The 19,537-nt window shown below is 39.6% G+C and overlaps 1 protein-coding gene across 5 annotated transcripts in view; it reads right to left on the bottom strand.

Moving 5' to 3' along the window:
* LOC126380061 (PDZ domain-containing protein 8) overlaps positions 1–14,316 on the bottom strand; it is a 58,641-nt gene extending 44,325 nt beyond the window's left edge. For all 5 annotated transcript variants that reach the window (XR_007568419.1, XR_007568420.1, XR_007568421.1 and 2 more), the window contains exons 1-2: positions 14,151–14,316; positions 5,097–5,258 (exon numbers count right to left, since the gene is read on the bottom strand). Coding sequence is in view for 1 of the 5 variants with exons in the window: in XM_050029243.1 (XP_049885200.1) it covers positions 5,097–5,249 (153 nt within the window). In the remaining 4 variants the exon portion in view is untranslated. The remainder of the gene's footprint in view (positions 1–5,096; positions 5,259–14,150) is intronic.
* Between the last annotated feature and the right edge of the window lie 5,221 nt (positions 14,317–19,537).

Here is a 19,537-nt window from a genome sequence, read left to right as displayed (position 1 = left end):
ATAACACTAGTTTTTCCCATCCCATTTATACTTGGGGCATAGAATAAGAAATAATAGGTACTACGTATAGAACGGCAACTATCCGCTCCCCGGCTGAGCTAGGTTTACCTCACCCCCCCTCGGACATAGTTTAGACTTGAATAGTATGGCGTCAGAGGTCACACACACAGACGCGCGTGTACAATAACGTCAGAGTGTAATGTCTGTGTAAAACGAGGTTGTTTGTATGAAGTGTCCGGGGTGTGTTTGGGGGTTAAAATGCCACATCGAAGCAACTCACCTAAAAAAGGAATATTGCTGTTTGACATTTGTTAACTTTGCGCGCAGTTTTATACGTGTAAATGTTATATTGCAATATTGCTTTTTAGATGACTTGCTTTGACGTGGCCTTTTTAGATCCTCTGCCCTCGCGGCACAGCAACCGCGCCGCGCGCAACGTGCTTTGCAAACTTTAATAAGTAAAAGCTAAAAAACTAAAGTCCGTACAAACAGAGACGATCGGGGATTATTATGAAACCGCACCTTACCATCATCACTTGGTAAATCTTAGATAAAATATTTAAAAATAGATATAAAACCTTCATTTAGGTTTAAGACGTGACGTTGTACCGGATTTACCGTAGTTGGGTTTTTAGTTTTTACACATAATTATACACCAATCGAACATTACAAAGAAATCCCGGCGCGGTACTCTCCTGCTTCCGCCTCTACATTCAGAAACAAAAGAAAAATAAACATTGGAAGTCGAAATTACTTCGGATAAGTGTACAAAGTAAGTACAATATTGTTATTAAGTTATAAATGTATGGAGGTTTGCGCGGCATAAACATAAAGTAAAGAACCAACACAGCGAAGTAAAATATACAGCTGTTGTTACTCGTGTTAGACTTTGCTAGCAAAACAATACGGTGTTATTACGTGTAAGGTTTGTTTTCCTGTTTATTTTTAGGCACTTTTATTTTTACCAAACTAATCAGCTCCATCGCGCCATAACAAATGAATAACAAAGCTCGGAATAACAGGCATACGTTTAAAATTCTCATTCATTTCTATTTAAATCCAGATGACAGCATTTTCACGGAACCCGATCTAGAATGCGCCAGAATGTTCTATAAAATTCATGTATCCATAAAAGCTCTTGATGATTTTTTGAAAAATTCCATCAAAATATGTTATTTTTAGAATATAAAAATTAAATAAAATCCATTCTCCCTTTGTAGCATGTTATGTACCTCCACACCTATGTTATACAGGGTGTTAGTGACATCGTAACGAAAACTTTGAGGGGTGATTGAGGCCATGATTCTGAGATGATATCAAGTGGAATTTTCCGTCGCAAAAGTATGGAACTGAAAATAATTTAAGAAAACACAAAAAAAATCATGAATATTAAGACTGAAAATTCCACTTGATATCAACTCAGAATCATGGTCTGAACCATCCCCCTCAGTATTCGTTACGGTGTCACTAACAACCATACCTACTTGTATGGCTACCGTATGTGCGGGGTGTAAGTGACATCGTAACGAATACTGAGGGGGATGATTCAGCTGATTATTCTAAGACAATATCAAGTGGAATTTTCCATCGCAAAAGTATAGAATTGAAAATAATTTTAAAAAACTAAAAAAAAGCATGAATTTGCGACGAAAAATTCCACTTGATATTAACTCAGAATCATGGTCTGAATCATCCCCTTGAGTATTCGTTACGATGTCACTAACACCCTGTATACATCGTCTCCCAAGCGTTATCCCGTTTTCACAGGGTCCGCTTATCTAACTTGAAGATTTGATAGGTCTGGTTTAATACGAAGGCGATTGACTACCTGTCTAACCTTCCAACCCGCGAAGGGAAAACCAGCGCAATACAGATTAAGTTACACACATCCGCAAAACGCATTCCAAGTCTAATTACATATCAAATATGTTAATGCGAAAGGGTCCTAATTTTTTTGATAGATCAACGTATTATGTGGCGAACCGTACGTAGATCAAGCTATTTAATAATGTTCGATAGCCAACTCATCGTCATCAGCCGTATGACGCCCACTGCTGGGCATAGGCCTCCCCCAAGGATCTCCACGACGATCGGTCCTGCGCTGCCCGCATCCAGCGGCTTCCCGCGACCTTCACCAGATCGTCGGTCCACCTTGTAGCGGGCCTACCCACTGAGCGTCGTCCGACACGTGGTCGCCACTCCAGAACCTTTCCGCCCCATCGGCCATCGGTTCTCCTCGCTATGTGTCCTGCCCACTGCCACTTCAGCTTTGCGATTCTTCGAGCTATGTCGGTGACTTTAGTTCTCCTGCGGATCTCCTCATTTCTGATTCGATCGAGCAGGGAAATACCGAGCATAGCTCTCTCCATTGCCCGCTGAGCGACACCGAGCCTCCTCACGAGACCCATAGTAAGCGGCCACGTCTCACTGCCGTAGGTCATCACTGGCAACACGCACTGGTCAAAGACTTTCGTCTTGAGACACTGAGGTGTTTTGGACGAGAAGATATTCCGCAGCTTCCCGAACGCTGCCCATCCGAGTTGGATCCGACGAGAGATCTCTTTCTCGAAGTTGGACTTACCTAACTGGATTATTTGTCCTAGGTAAATGTACTGGTCTACAAGTGTACCGTTCCCAACCTGAACTGGAGTGGGTGCGACATGGTCGTTGGACATAATTTTTGTCTTTGCCATGTTCATGCTAAGACCCACTCGTTGGGATGCGTTACTGAGATGCTCGAGCATGGTGTTCAGGTCTTCCAGGGTCTCAGCCATTAGGACTATATCATCGGCAAATCGAAGGTGCGTCAGGTACTCGCCGTTGATGTTGATGCCAAATCCTTTCCAGTCCAGAAGCTTAAAAATATCCTCCAATGCAGCAGCGAACAGTTTCGGAGAGATGACATCTCCCTGTCTCACTCCTCGCTGCAGTTGGATCGGATTAGAGCTCTGGTTCTGTACTCGAACTGACATAGTGGCATTTTGGTAGAGGTCCCTTAGCACTTCGATGTACCTATGGTCCACTTGGCACCTCTGAAGAGACTGCAACACCGCCCAGGTCTCGATCGAATCAAAGGCTTTCTCATAGTCCACAAACGCCAAGCAAAGTGGCAGATTATACTCTTCGGTCTTCTGTATAACCTGCCGCAGCGTATGGATGTGGTCTATGGTGCTAAAGCCTTTTCGGAAACCGGCTTGTTCGGGAGGCTGGAAGTCGTCAAACCTGCAAGCGAGACGATTCGTAATGACCCTCGAAAACAACTCGAAAAGACATGGCTCAGAAGCGAGATAGGTCTGTAGTTCTTCAGTAGGGCTTTATCACCTTTCTTGAAGAACAAGATCACCTCGCTTCCGCTCCATGCCCTCGGCGTTTTGCCCTGAAATATGACGGAATTGAAGAGCCTTTGGAGGACTTTAAGTATTGGCGTTCCGCCCGCTCTCAGAAGTTCTGCTGTGATTCCGTCATCTCCTGCCGCTTTGTTGTTTTTGAGTTGTTTGAGGGCCATCCTAATCTCGTACAGGCTGACGTCCGGGATATCTTCAGTGTAGTGTCGGATAAGCTTGGCTCGAGGGTCTCGAGCCATGCTTTCGCCTGATGTTTTCGTGGAATATAGCTGTCTATAGAAACTCTCAATCTCCCTCAGGATTTCGGGAGTCGACGAAATGATTCTGCCGTCCTCAGTTTTCAGTCTCGCTAGTTGACTTTGCCCAATAGACAGATCTTTTGCGAACACCTTGGAGCCCTTGTTCCGCTCTATAGCCTCTTTAATACGTTTAGTATTAAATTGGCGAAGGTCGGTCGTCAAAGACTTCGAGATCTGTCTATTAAGTTGTCTATAACGTAAGACATCCGCTGAGTCCTGCAGCCTCATTTCGTGTCTCTTATCCATGAGTTCGAGTGTGTGTGCGGAGAGTTTCTGCGTTTTGGTACGGCGGGTTCTAAAGTGTTTAGAACCTACCGTACGGACAGCATCCACCATCAGGTCGTTTATATCGTCCACGTCTGCGCAGTTCTCAAGGTACTCGAAGCGGTTTTGAAGCTCGAGCTGAAAGCGCTCGGGGTTTTGGATTTGGGCTGGCGCCGGTCGGAGCGTGGATTTTATCAGTCGCGATCTTTCTAGCTTGATATTGCTATTCAATGTGCCTCTTACCATGCGGTGATCGCTTCCCGTCTTAACGGCATTGATCACAGAGACATCATTGAATATGTGCTTTTTCGTCGACATGATAAAATCGATCTCATTTTTATACCTGCCACTGGGACTCATCCAGGTCCATTTGCGGGTCGCGGGCTTCCTGAAGAAGGAGTTCATCATATAGAGGTTCTCCTTCTCCATAAAGTCCGCAAGCATCCCGCCTCTGGTGTTCCGGACCCCAAATCCAAATTGCCCCACTCTCAGCTCGTTACCGCAACGTTTCCCCAACTCTGCATTAAAGTCCCCCATCACAATCGTGTAGTGGCTTTTATGGCTATGCATGGCTTTAGAAATCTCCTCATACATAGTCTCCACTTCGTCATCATGGTGTCCCGAGGTCGGAGCGTATACCTGGATGACAGCCAACTACACATCCACAATAATTTGGTGAAATGCCGACGTCTAGTGGTTCGCAGATGGAACGGTGGTATCAGTGGCTGGTACTCATGAAATGGAAGAAAGAGGTTGGAAGGGCCAAGGTAGCGCGAAACGTGGGCCATACAAGTATGAGCAAATAGTTCATACTTCAACTTTGCACTCCACTCGTTCCCAAACTTTACCACCCACGGAGCTCCGCGAAAATATAATAAAAGGTCGTTGTGTATTTGAACCTGCAGGGCAATAAATCAAATATCTACTATCATGCACAGGAAAGCTAAAAACCCTTAGGATGATCAGCTATTTATCGAAAAAATACTTTTGTATGCTGTATCTTACGAAAAGTAATGATAAAATTGCAGTCTATGACATAAAATACGGTGAAGTGGCTATGGAATTTGAGAAGCAAAGTAGTAGTAAAAGAGAGTGGGGTTGAACTGGCGAAAGTGGCCCTCATACAAAATGCGCCGTAGGGTCTTTCCAACCCCTTTCTTCATATTCGTGACACTTAGTTAGTACTTACAGGAGGTATCGTGACAGGCAAGCTGTACTGGTGGTCGGGCTGCTTCTTCTTCTCGAAGGGCCGCATGTAGTGCACCAGGAACACCAGGGGGATGGTCAGCGCCGCCACGGCTCCAAACACGGCCGCCGCCAGGAGCCACAACCAGTCCGGCATGTTGGATGGCTTGGGGAGGAAAGATTGAGGTTAGTGGAGTTTAGATATAAAATAACTCACCTCTGTAATCCCTGTGTGTGTAAGTGGCTGAATGACGATTTTCTGCAAACTCAATATTTCTAGTTCCATCCATAATTTATTTTAGATTTAGTTAGCCTACCTGGCCATCGGCACTTTTTTTAGGCTTCTGTACCCAAAGGGTAAAACAGGGCCCTATTACTAAAACTTCGCAGTCTGTCCGTCTATTTGTCACCAGGCTACAACCTGATAGATAATCCATTATGTAAGAGAGTACGTACGTAATCATTAATAGACTTTAGCTACATATTCGGGATAACAAGATAATGATGACTTGAGTACTCTTTGAAGAACCCCGATTTGTCGACGATTTCCCTCATTCAGCGCTTATTGCTATCAACCCATTAGGGTCGATTAATTCTTTCAAATATTATCTTCTCAGACTACGCTTTGAGCCAAGGTTCGCGCCCACCGGAGCACCCAGGCCTGTTGTCTTCAATTTTGTACCGGGTGAGAGCCCTCAGCGCTCTCCATTTGTCCGCCCAAGTAATTAATGCCATTTGTGGCTTGACTCTTTGGAGAAGGAATTTTGCTCGCTCCTCCGAGGACGAATTCCGTTGCGGAATATTGTCTCCGCGATTTATTCGCGGCACGGTGCTCCAGGCGGTTCCTCGGCAAGTCTAAGTCATACGGGATAGAGGTATAGGTCACGTCGGCACTTTTTTTTTGACGTGACTTATTGTAGATTTGCCGCAGGTGGCATTAACTACTTGGCCGGACAAATGGGAGCGCTGAAGGCTCTCACCCGGTACAACGTTTAAAAGACAACAGGCCTGAGGGTGGCCAGTTGGACGCCAACCTCGGCTCAGGGCGTCGTCTGAGAGGAAAAAACACGTCGGCACGTATCATATAAAATATATTTTGAAATGAATTAAATGATGAGGTCGGTAGGTATTTATTTTTTAATTCTGTGCAATAAAGTATATTTTATTTGATTTATAAAGCGGTTGATAGTGAGCAATAAAAAATGAGACATGCGATTTAATGGATTGATAAAATATTTTGAACAGCGCCATCTATATTTTTTGGGGAACGTAGTTTGGAAAGTCCCTCATTGATGCCATGTACCTTTGACTACCCAAATTGGGAATATACGACTGTATTTATATTATGTTGTTCTTAAAAATGAGCAAACATTATGCTAGCTTGGTAGAGATGTTTAGCTCTTGCGGTACACAGCTTTTTGTATTATTAGGTAAGTATTATTTGTGCCGGTTGTATATTTATATTACGATTTTCTAATATTCAAGTTGAGGCTATCCAAGTTGGCATCAAAGAAACTGTAATATAATAAGCAAACTTTGAAGAAGATCGACTTCTAACTCGAAGCCTCATTACAAGTTCGAAAAATTTTCTTTGGTGTAAATCATCCCTCTTGGTTTAAAGTTCTACTTTCTACAGTTAAGTAATGGAAATATATAATTATTATGCGATTTTACCCTATGGTATTACTATTGCTAGTACAACTATTATTAACCATAAAGGCAGTCAATAAGCTCGGGACAACAAACGCTTCAGGACATCTTTTCTTTGACGTGACTTATTGTAGATTTGCCGCAGATGGCATTAACTACTTGGCCGGAAAAATGGGGAGCGCTGAGGGCTCTGATTAGAATTGGATTGTTTATTATCATGAATGATAGCCATTTTGTAATTATATAACTACTTTCTCATCGTCATTAATTTAAGAGCCACGCTCTTGTCGGTGTAGCATTCTCCATGCTACTTTTTAGGGAAAAATATGGCAATATATTATCTACTACTATTAACTTGCGAAAACTATTGCCTATTTTTCGATAGATATCAATAAGAATAGGTGCGCATACTTCAGAGTACAGGAATTCAATATCATTTGTAGCACTACAAACTTCGTAATCGTCTTGAAACCATCCAGTTGGAAATTACGTAAGTTGGTAACTTACAATAAGTTAAGTTATTACCTAAAATGGCTGGTCCTACATGTGTTCCTCTGGTTATAAAAAAAACCTGTAATGTAGCCTACATTGATTTAAAAGATGTGTTGTTGTTTCTGTTTCTTGTCATTTCTTCTTCTGAGCCATAACACCTTGCGAAGTTATGTAGATTCAAAAATAATAAATTAACCTTCAACAAATGTATCCATGATAATTAAGTACGTTGAATAAATGAGTATGATCCTGTTACAACCGGATATTTGCAATAAGACGAACCTACATTGATTTTCTAGTTATTTCTTCTCCTCAGCCATAAATGCGAAATGGCGTAGGTACAAAAATGTTAAATTGACCTTCAATAAGTTTATCCATGATAATTACGTTGAATAAATGATTCTGATTCTGTTACAACCGGATATTTGCAAGAAGACAAGTTATATTGACGTTAGACGCGATTTTGATGTTATAACAAGCTTTTTAGCAATTTATCAGTAATCTTAATACCTAATTGAAACGTTGATAAATCAGTAGATAATATTTCCTTGTCTCTTACAGCTACTTTGACAAGTAAAGATGTAAAGTTACGAACCCATTAACATTTCTGAGATTTCAATTTACAATCATAGGCTCCGATTCCTGCAAACACCTCCTAAGTTTAAGTTATACCTGTCATTTTCTTATCCGCCGAAAAGGGCATCTCCCTGATATGCAACACGTTTTACGTGTACTGTCAACTTAATTCTGTCGGGTTATTAACTCCTTATGGAATGTAAACATTTTAGACGGTTGTTTTAGATTTCTGCCTAAAATTGACGTGTGTTCCATAAATTTTATGCCTGTCGATTATTCGTCCCATCCCTTTTCGGCGGATAAGAAAATGACAGGTATAACTTAAAATAAAATTAGATGGAGTGTACACGAATCTGGGCCATTGTATCATTGATTTTTGTCTGGCTGGAATACAACCGAATTTCACTCTCAACCTGTTAGCAGTAAAGCTTTTAAGGAACAATGTAAATGTAATTCTGGAGTTACAATTAGAAGAAGATTAAAGTACATTATTTTTCCATTTATGTTTAAAATTGAGTTACGTTGGCAGTTTTTCGCGTAGGCAATTTAATAAGTATACCTACCTAAATATTCTCTCTGATATTTAAAGGAGTAGACAATTTTTGTATCTACAGTCATTTCAATGTGTGCTTCATATAAGTTCATAATATGAGGCTTGCAAATTTTCCCTCCGGTATAATTAGTAATTTGCATGTTGATTAGAATTTAGTCCATGGCATTCTTTACAAGTCTTATAATAGGCACCATTAATCGTGCAAATTATTGATCTGTTGATCATGGTGGAATTAGGTACACTTTTTTGGGCAATGAAACATATGGCAAACATTATCAAGAAAAATGTTGGTTGGCAATCAAAGCACTTTGTGAAACGTTTATTAGGTAATGAAAATGACACCGTCTACGGAGATTATGCCGTGTCAATGTACCTACAAAGGTCTCTTAACCTTCTTACTGTACAGTACGGTACGTATACCCAAAATAGCTGCAAGTTGTTTTCTTAGGGTTTGTGGTCCTAGCCACCTCAGAAGAGATTACTAACGCAGGTTTAGGTATTATGAGCAAACAGTTGCACTAGAATAAAGAATACGAATATTACGTATAGAACGGACACTCAGCTCCGCAACAATTCGTACCTATCAGTGCCGAGAGAGAATTACCTCACCTCCCCAATGGGAGTCACTTTAGTCTAGCCGTATGTCTTTAAGGAGTAAGGGAGAGCGGACAGTGTTTGTCTCGCTCGCACGCACGAGGTAAGGAGGCACATGTTAGGAACAAGATTTGTATGGAGTATCCAGTCTGTGCCTTAGTTACAAACTATCTGACATTGGATGTTTTTAAGAGACTGCTATTCGTCTTTCGGTTCGGGGCGAAGGTAAACTGTAACACGGACCCAGATATATGTCTTAAACTTTTAGTTAAAAGGTGCTTAGTATTCAACGAGTGCCTTGGTGCCCGGGATAGGATTGCGTTAAATTGATGAGATTCTTGCGTTCTTTATAGCTGTGCAGAACAATATAATATGATTTATTGTTCTGAAGTGACGAAGTATAGGATAGAAAGAATGACTCAGTATCATATCATGGCTGACTTTGCAAACTGACGTATCTGCAATTTCTTTGCTATAATAATTTGTGTCTTATTGTCAATAGCAAAAGGTACAAGTCAGAATCGCGAAAAAATTCAGGTACGTCATTTAGCGACGTCAGCGACGATATATGTATCTGCATGCTGCTTGTTAACCCACGAGTGTGGTAGTCTCTTGTACATATCGTGTTTTAAAGGTATGTTTGGTAACTGCACTATAACATACATCCGCATTGTAGGTTTGTAGTTTGACCTCTTGTTGTCTACTTACTTCATCCACCTAGCATTATCGCGTAATCCATAAGGTCCGCTTATCTAACCTGAATATTCCACAGGTCCGGATTTTACAGAAGCGACTGCCTGTCTGACCTTTCAACCCGCGGAGGGAAAACCAGCTCAATAAAGGTTAGGTCACATACCATAATGTGGGTTTCCTCATGATGTTTGGTGATGTTGTCTACTTACTTATTTTTTACTATTAACGTCTAAGGTGATTCTGTTATCTAATAAGAAATCTCCCACGAATGTTGGCAAACTATGGGAAATTACGGAACCCTAAATTGTTTTATTTTAGCCCTACAACATAAAAGATCATCACCAATGTCGAGATTCGTAAACTTTGCATACTTAAAAGCTGCGCAATAATGGCATTACAATATAAAACGCTTTTTTTAAAATAGGAAGCAACAATCTTCTTATTTAATAAAGTACAAAGGACATAGCAAATGTGCAAATGTAAACCGTTGAGGTACAAAAATAAGGACGAGATATATTCGTCTAAACCGCAATAAGTCAAATTAACGGTCTTCCTTGAGACAGTGCAACGGAACACGTAGAAAGCATGTATATAACACTAGTACGTTACCTATCTGTGTTCACAAGCATTCTGTAAGAGGATAAGAAGAGTTCCTTGTATTAGATTGAGTTCGAGAAATAAACCTTCTAGAGTTCGAGAAATAAACCTTCTTATCGATTTGACAGATCTTTATAGAGACTATAAGACCTTTGACAAATATTGACGAGAGCTTTTCTGCTTAACTGGGAATAAACGCTTATCATTCCGAGCATAAGCAAGTTGACGGAAGGGAGTCAGTCACAAAGTCAATGGGCTGGGAACCTGTCACTATAACACTACCACATGGTACATCAAATCCAGCTCTCACTAAGCTTCGAGTTCGCACATGCGCTTATTTACTTTTTCTGAACACAAAGGTCAACGTACTCGTTGTTTTATATCCCAGTATTCCACCTTCTGGGATAGCAGTATACAAGTAGGAACTACCCGTAACTGGCACACAAATGAATGCGCACCATCCTTTGTTCTCGTCCATTCACAAGATATGAAGGAAACTAGAAGCAACAGAAAAGAAACTGCAAGACAGATATGTTTTTATACAAATTCTCTTCTGTTACCCGTTGGTGTTTCTGTTTGTTTTATTTGGTATGTACATAGTAAAATACAGGGTATCCGGCTAAGTTGTTAATGCCATCTGATGAAAACCTACAATGAATTCACGTCAAAAAAATACAGTTAAAGTTCAACGTTTACAAATTACCTTGTCTTAACATAATGTTTATTATTTATTTTAATTTTAATTTATTTGGGCAACTTACAGCGATTATAAAAATAGAACCAGCCTTTACAAGTTACCACGTAATATATTTATGGAGGGAATAGAGAATTTCCTTCACTATTATCTGAATCTTAAAAATGGCTTTGGCTTTTCTAACGTAGCCAACGTTGGTCGTTTTAACGTTTATATATAATTATAAATATATTTTGTGGGTCCAAGTTCATCATCATCAATTTAAGAGCCACGCTCTTGTCGGTGTAGCATTTTCCATTCCAGTCTATCAAAGGCCAATTCCTTGACTTCCCTTAACTTGACTTAACCTTTTCTTTAATCTGTTCCATGTAAGCTCTTCTTGGTCTTCCCCTTCCTCTCTTTCCAACAACAACACAAACAAGTTAGTGGGTCCAAGTTACCCGTAATTAAATTTATTTTATTTTTTTAGAATACCACCGTCGAGCATGATGATACGAGACCGTTGAAGGATAAAAAGAGGGTAGACATACAGACGCGTAAATTTTTAACCATGCATGGAATGTTGATCCTAGCCTTTAGGTACAACATATTACATACGAACATAAACTCACGCCCGTAATCCCTAAGGGGGAGGGTAGAGACACAAGTAATCAAAGACTTGCAACCACTGTTGATATAATATCCTGAGCTGGATATGATGAACCTTATGGTGATAAGGGATCAGCTTATCATAACCCATAACAGTAGTCCATCATAATTAAAACACATCCCGTGAATCATGGCACTTGCAACAGTGTCGAAATATCGGGAGTCTCATATCCCTGCTTTAAACGCGGTAAGAACCCGTTATTATGTATTTTAATTATGATACTAAGCGCGTAATAACCGCGTAAACTTAAAACAATGTATAATAGTCCATCATGTAGGAAAGAGCAGAATCCCTCTGTCAGGTTTTACGACATGTATAACTTTTAGGTAGTAATATTCCTTATAGTTTCAGCATAGGTATAATTTTCTTTTTCTCCACTAATGGAGTTGTTATCAGTCACGTCGTCTGTCAGTCAGACGGGAACAGATGAGATCGCGATGGCGTTACATCCCAAGTTGGGAGAGTAATCGAACATTAATTACACATCGATCACAACTTTCGCATCTGTGGTTATACGAATGTTATTTACGGATAGGTACCTAAATTCTAGATGTTGTGAGATGAAGGATGGCGAAAGGATTGGTGAAGACAATACATTTTGGGAGGGTTTAAGTAAATAAGTTTTTTTGTCTTGACTTAATATTGTAGATTTGCTGCAAATGGCATTAACTCCTTGGCCGGACAAATTTGGAGCGCTGAGGGCTCTCACCCGGTAAGTAAATACGTAAATTCTTTACTTCAGATAAGAAAACGATCTAAAAGTCCCCTTGAAGATCTATATATGTATGTGTGTATGGTTGGTAATTATTTAGAAGATATTAATGCATGTGATTAACTATCTGAGAAGTGATATTAGGCAGCTAAATTACTCAATTGTATAATAATATTTTATGTTTATTTGTTTTTAAAAAGAACGTCTAGGGCCTTGTGCCCAGGTTTTTCTTGCAGCTTCTTTTCCCCGGTTGATATATTTCCCGGTTGTTATACAGGTTGTGAGAAGCTGCAGTAGTTTTACGTTCGTTACGTAAAAATTGACGATTCAAAGTGTAACTATGTTACCTACTGAATAAAGAAATTTTTGAATTTGAATTTGTAAGGCATGTAACGATAGAAGCAAATGGAATTCCATAGTGTCTACTTACCTCAGTGGGAAATAGGTTTGAGTTTATGTTTGTATCAAACTCTATGTCATTCATCTTAGAAGTTCAATTTCGAGTGTGACTCCGGAAGTTATTTCCGGTAATATGTATTATACCTATATATGCGCGTATCCCAAGGGCTACGGGCGTGGGTTATATCTGTCTATCTGTGGTATGAAGAAAAAGATAAATTGTTCAAGAATGGTGAAACATTTTTCATAATTCTATCTGTTTCATCAAGTCACAAGAGAGCAGGAACTTCATTGTGTTCTCAGAAAGCAGCAATATGTAAAACTACGTTCTTCAAAGAATCAAATTTGAATAAATGGATAGCAATGCAATGGTATTCAAATCCAATCGTTTTAATGGTAAAACTGAATATTTTCTATCTTGCTGGTATACAGGTACGACTGGTTGAAATGTTATAAGATTTTTCAACTTTCGTATCCCTAACAACATATGCAACTACAATACAATATGCTACATACTTCATTTTCCTTTTAATGACCAAATATATTAATGATAATTAAGTATATACATAAAACTACCTACTCTATTGATTGACTGAAGCGCGAATTACTCAAGCAAGCTGTACCTACATTTTTACACAATAAAAAAATAATCAAGATTATAATGTTCTTATTTGTTGAAGTAAAATCATAACCTTCATTAAGTTTAACTATATTTCGACTTAAGGCGTTTTGAAAAACTTATATGTGATTGGGTTGGCTATTAGCCCAAAAGCCTCCACCGACCCTCAATGGAGTAACGTGGTGAAGTATGCTCTATACCAGTTGATTGAAGGCAGGCCTGGGCATAACCCTAAGACATACCCATGTAACCTGTCTATATATGCCATCACGATAACACAATACTCAATAGAATATTCATTTCAGAAGCCACCGGTGTTCAAGTTGTATCAAATAAATCATTCAGTAATTTCGTAGAACATCGTAAACTAAAATTTATTGCTGCGGTGATTTCAGTCAAGTTATAAACTTATGACTGAGTGGGTAGGCAACTTCGTCAGAACAGAAAGCAATTACTCAGCGGTAATCGTAAGTAATTAGTGCGAATAATTATTTAATTTGACGAGGTGGAGTCTTATGAACTCATTTTGTCCTTAATTTGTACAAAATGCCTTGACTTTTATACGTATTTACGGTCAAAAAATTTAATAGAGTTCTCAAATGAAAAGGCGTTTCAATTCAAGATCAAAATAAAAAGGAATTACTTATGCTAATTCCAACAAAATGTAAATGAGATCAAAGACAGTCCGTGGATTGAAAGGTACGAGTCTCAGCCGGGTAAAAGACAATAGCTGAAAATCTCTTACACAAATTCGGTGTACAAGAAATAAAGAGTGCTGCGAAACGAAAACAAAAGCAAAATCATCATGCCCCAAGCACGCGAGCACTCACCTGCTAGATTTACCTATAAACAACCGTCTACCTAAGTCTAATCGATAACACTAAACAACAATTGACATGAAACATTCACTAATATAATAAACTAGTAGTTTTAGAAGTCATATAGTAAAACTGAGTGTTAATGTCATCTTGCCTGCCGGGTAACCGGCGGCGGACGTAGTCCTTTACATAACTGGCACGATAGCCGTGAAATGAGTATTTTGTTGAACCTCCGAGCCATGGAGCATGCGCATAGCCTCGCCAACTGGACCAAACTCGTTTAGATATCGGAAAGGTGCCACGTTGTTCGCGCGACAACGCAACAGCTGTCTACTGTTATCGAAATTAATTGCCGAATCATCGACCATTATTTTTCTCCCCCATTTCTTCCAATCTTCATACTTTATTACTCCCTCATTCCATGGAATCTATTTTCAATATAGATAGTGCATAAAGTGCATAATGCAACACACTGCATGTCATATGATTTTGGGAATAGGCATTGATAGAAGGACGCTTGCGCGCAGGGCCGATCGATAGCCGCCATATTTCTTTCCATCAAGGTACGAAAGGTACATCTTCACAATTTGGGAGTTGTTCGCTGTCTCTATCGACTTTGAGTTAGGGGTTTAACTCGACGGATTAGAGTTCAGAATAGGATAAAAACTATAATTCTGAGAGAAAATATAAACTGGTTGATAAATTGTTTATAAAGCAGATAATATGTCAATAGGGTCTCAATTGAGCGTGTCCTTCTATAAAGGTTGATGTATCTAACCTACCGTTGAAAGGGCGGTTAGGTTAGTGGAAAATATATTTCCAGACACCCTCCTCATTGTTATAGCGAATCGCTTAAGTTTTATGAGCATTTTATCCCTGACCAAATTGTTTTCAAAGCCATTGTCTCTCATAATTTGCCCATTCAATGGAGTATTCTTTTCAATATTTCTTAAGAGTTCACGATAATAAAAGTATCTAAGATGGGTTTCAAAGAAAGTTATAATGAGGTCGTGGCTTATTTGCGCTGGACTGAAAATATACTAGCTGCAACTCGCGACTCAAACAGCGGGGAATCTTACACGTCTTAGGGATTCCAATTTCCAAAAAAAAACTTTCTTTGTAAGTACTTGCCTTTGAAAGTTTTGTCAAAATTTTCAACTCTCTGGTCTTGGACCGATTAATACAAATTTTAGTCTGTATTTAGCTCGCAGCTGGGCGTAGTCTTTCTCTCAATCGGAATAAGTATGAAACATACTCCACCACTTTGACGCGTATGTATTACCTAAGACTGTTTATGTTTCAGAATGTTATGTATGACGGATATAGTTTTTTTAAACGTTGCGCTGCCAGACGAATAGTTTCACTTTTCTCTCTCTCACCCACAATCGCAGAATGCATAAATGCAACATTTGAAACCGGTCACCAGCTCATAATAAGATTTATTACCTACGATAAACTATGGCCGTTCGCTGGCGCGGAGCCAATTTTCATGAATTTCAGCTCTGGGTTTGTGGGTAGATCTTTTTCGTAAACGTGGAGCTGAATGCTAGGTCAACGGTATATAAAATCAGCAAAGGTAAATTATTTATTTCTGGAAAATACGTGGAGATAATATACCTGTCGCAAGAAAAACAGGTACGTTTTAATACTTAGAATGTCGGAAAGTAGGTCTCAACATGTTTTTAGATTTCTCAAATCGTACCTAGCTATTTACTACTTTGCCGGGTAATATAGGGAGCACTGAACGTCTCACCCGGTCTCCGTCAGCTCATGCTGCTGTTGCTGTGGCGTCCTCTAATAATAATAAATATTAAAACGGCCTCCGTGGTCCAATGGTTGAGCGTTGGGCTCACGATCCGGAGGTCCCGGGTTCGAATCCCGGTGGGGACATATCTCAAAAATCACTTTGTGACCCCTAGTTTGGTTAGGACATTACAGGCTGATCACCTGATTGTCCGAAAGTAAGACGATCTGTGCTTCGGAAGGCACGTTAAGCCGTTGGCCTCCGTTACAACTTACTGATGTAAGTAAGTAGTCGTTACATGAGTCATGTCAGGGGCTTTAGGTGGCTCAATAGTAACCCTGACACCAGGGTTGATGCGGTTGGTAATTCACCTTACAACCCACACGATAGAAGATGTCGGAAAGCAGGTCTCGATTTCTCAAATGGTACCTAGGTATTTCCTACTTTGCCGGATCATATAGGGAGCACTGAGCCTCTCACCCGGTCTCGATCAGCTTATGATGCTGTTGCTATGGCGTATTTTTCTTTCTCTCTTTCTTTAAAACAGCGTAGAATCTTTTAGAAAGGTCAGGGGGTAAGTCGAAGGGGATTGGGGAGCGCTAGCTATAAATCCGGCGGCTATTAGAGGCCTTTACAAACGGAAATTTGGGATTAGCTTTAGGCACTATTGGGTCCAGATATTTCCACCAATTTCGCAATTAATAGGCTCTGTATAAATGTATCACAACCTGTGTAATGTATTGTGTAATCGGTTTATAATTAAGTAACTGTAAACTAGAATATGTATCTGCTTCACAACGGTTGCTGTATCCGTTCCATGCTACGGAACTCACGTTACGCCGTTGGTCCCCTGAGGGTTACTACCGCAAAACCCTCCGGTTGAGGGAAGACCTGTGCCCAGCAGTGTTTCCAGTTTTCTTACAATCCACAATCTACTTTCTATAATAATTCTTGAGTCGAGCGCATAACATTGACCTGAGTCGTGTCGTTTGTGCGTTTGAATGTGACCGAATTGAGGATGTATAGTCCTCAATTCAAGAATTCGGCGCTCGACTCAAGAATTATTATAGAAAGTAGAATGTGGATTGTAAGAAAACTGGAAACACTACTGGGCACAGGTTATAATGGAATGTGTGCGTAATGAATCCCTTAGACCTACAATGCAGATTATGTGTCCTGAATTTTATCAGATCGCTGCATGTAACAGCATTTTGGCTTTTTCGTTATTTAAGGAGGCCATGCTATACAATTTGATCAAGCGGGGTTTGAAATTGAGATGTGAGTGAATACTTGCGTCTGGGTTTCAAGCCTTGTTTTATTTATTTTTTCTATGAGGCTGTATTGAGCGGCATTGTCACTTTTGAGATAAAGCTCATTAAATAAAGATAAAAAAAAAAAAATTGGGAAATATGTGTACTTTCTTTCCATGCTTCTGTATTTAGTTCTGTGCAATAAAGTATATTTGATTTGATTAGATTTTTGTTCATCATTTTACATGGGCTTCTGATTTTTGTAAACTCTTTTATTGTGTTTTCTTTCTCTTTTTGCGTGCGGTGCTCACCTATAAATAGTTACGTAATTAGACTGAGTTAAATGTTGGTGTGCTAAATAAATAAACTACTACCACTTTGCAATAGTGATGATATACTTAGCCACGCTTACATAAGTAATAAATATAGTAGGTAAATTGCAGTGTCGATTTCTAGGACAAACTGAAACTAGGTCACATGTGTAAGGGATAGCTGTCGCAGATGGATTGGAAATCATATTTGCCGGTCCCTGAAGGAATCACGGCCGATATTGACCGGACGTACAAATGAATCACATGAGCGTCGCTGGGATGATTAGATGTGTTATGTGTTTCTTGTTGGGAGGTACAGTCATGAGCAATATCATGTACCCACTTTAGGACTCTGTCGCACTAACATATTTGACATTTAGTGAGACTTACAGTTCAATTTGTCAAAAAAGTTAATGTGACATGGTACCAAAGTGTATACATATTAATGCTCGTGACCGCACCTACAGGGTGTTAGTGACATCGTAACGAATACGGCGGGGGATGATTCAGACCATGATTCTGAGTTGATATGAAGTGGAATTTTCCTGTCGGAAAATTCATGTATTTTTTTTAATTATATTCAATTCTATACTTTTGCGAAGGAAAATTCCACACTCAAAATAATGAGCTGAATCATCCACTCAATATTTGTTACGATGTCACTTACATCCTGTACAAGTCCATACAACTATCCATACAAGTAGATAGGGTGTCAGTGACATCGTAACAAATACTGAAGGGATGATTCAGATCATGATTCTGAGTCGACATCAACTTGATTTTCCTGTCGGAAAATTCATGAAAATATTAGTGTTTTTTTTAATTATTGTCCTTTCCATACTTTTGCGACGAAAACTTTCACTTCATATCAACTTAGAATCATCTCTCAAAGTTTTCGTTACGATGTCACTAGCACTCTGTATAACAAATATATAAATAACAAATAAGAAAATAGCTGTGGTAGTATGCTATAGTAAGCGGACTCTTACGACAGATTGGTATACACCTTCATAGGTAGGTAAGTATTTAATAAGTAATAAGTATTAGATATAGTTAGTGATGTTCAGGAGAAAGTCGTTGTTGACTGCCATGCCAATATGTCCTAAGAGTTCGCTTACTACGGCATATGACCACAAACTAGGGACCACAAAGTAATTTTTGTGATATGTCCCAACCGGGAATCGAACCCAGGACTTCCGGATCGTGAGCTCAACGCTCAACCACTGGACACGGAGGTCGTTGGAGGCGGTGCAGTACGATAATACAGTAGAAAGACATAGAAAAATATTATTCAATAAAAGCAGAGATATCTTGTCGTCTTATTCGAGACTTGTCTGAGAGCTACGACTGCAATTAACCCTGCTAACCGATCTCATTACTTCATTGTAATACTCTCCAATGAAACACTCTTAGCTTAAAAGAGGTAATTTACGATATTGCGCCGTTTATAACTTGATTTGAAGGGTTCGCAATGGATAGAGGTGGCATTGAAGATGTTAGGAGTGACGTCGTAAAATGTTACATACGCGACATGATGGTTTGAAATTATACCTACATATTTGTGTGCAAAAGATATTTATTAGGTACTAAAGTAAACGTTGTCACTTTTCTCAGCTGACCCATAGAATAAGGAATAATACTACGTATAGAACGGCAACTCTCCGCTCCCCACTAGCGTATGAGAAAAAATATATATGATTTTATTCTCTTTTTGAGTTTCACTAAGTACGGATGAGTGCTATAACAACAAAAAACCTTTAAGTCGAAAGCCTTTAGGAGAAAGCATACTACTTATATAAAAAGAAAAATCACACTAACACTAAAACCCTTACACGTAAACCCTCCACACACACACACACGCACACACGCACACACGCACAGCCATCCGAGGCAAAGCGACGAATTTCTTCTATCGCGTGCATTCTGAGTTCGTGGACCAACTTCAACAAATTTGGCGTCAGGGTTATTATTGAGCCGCCGTAGGTATCTGACATGGCTTATGTAACGACTTTATTAGAGTAAGTAGTTACCGAGACCAACGGTGTAACGTGCCTTCCGATGCACGGAATCATCGAAACAGACGATAAATCACAT

The sequence above is a fragment of the Pectinophora gossypiella genome, chromosome 3 (genome assembly GCF_024362695.1).
Source record: "Pectinophora gossypiella chromosome 3, ilPecGoss1.1, whole genome shotgun sequence".
NCBI lineage: Eukaryota > Metazoa > Arthropoda > Insecta > Lepidoptera > Gelechiidae > Pectinophora > Pectinophora gossypiella.
This window is presented reverse-complemented; position numbering and strand designations above follow the sequence as displayed.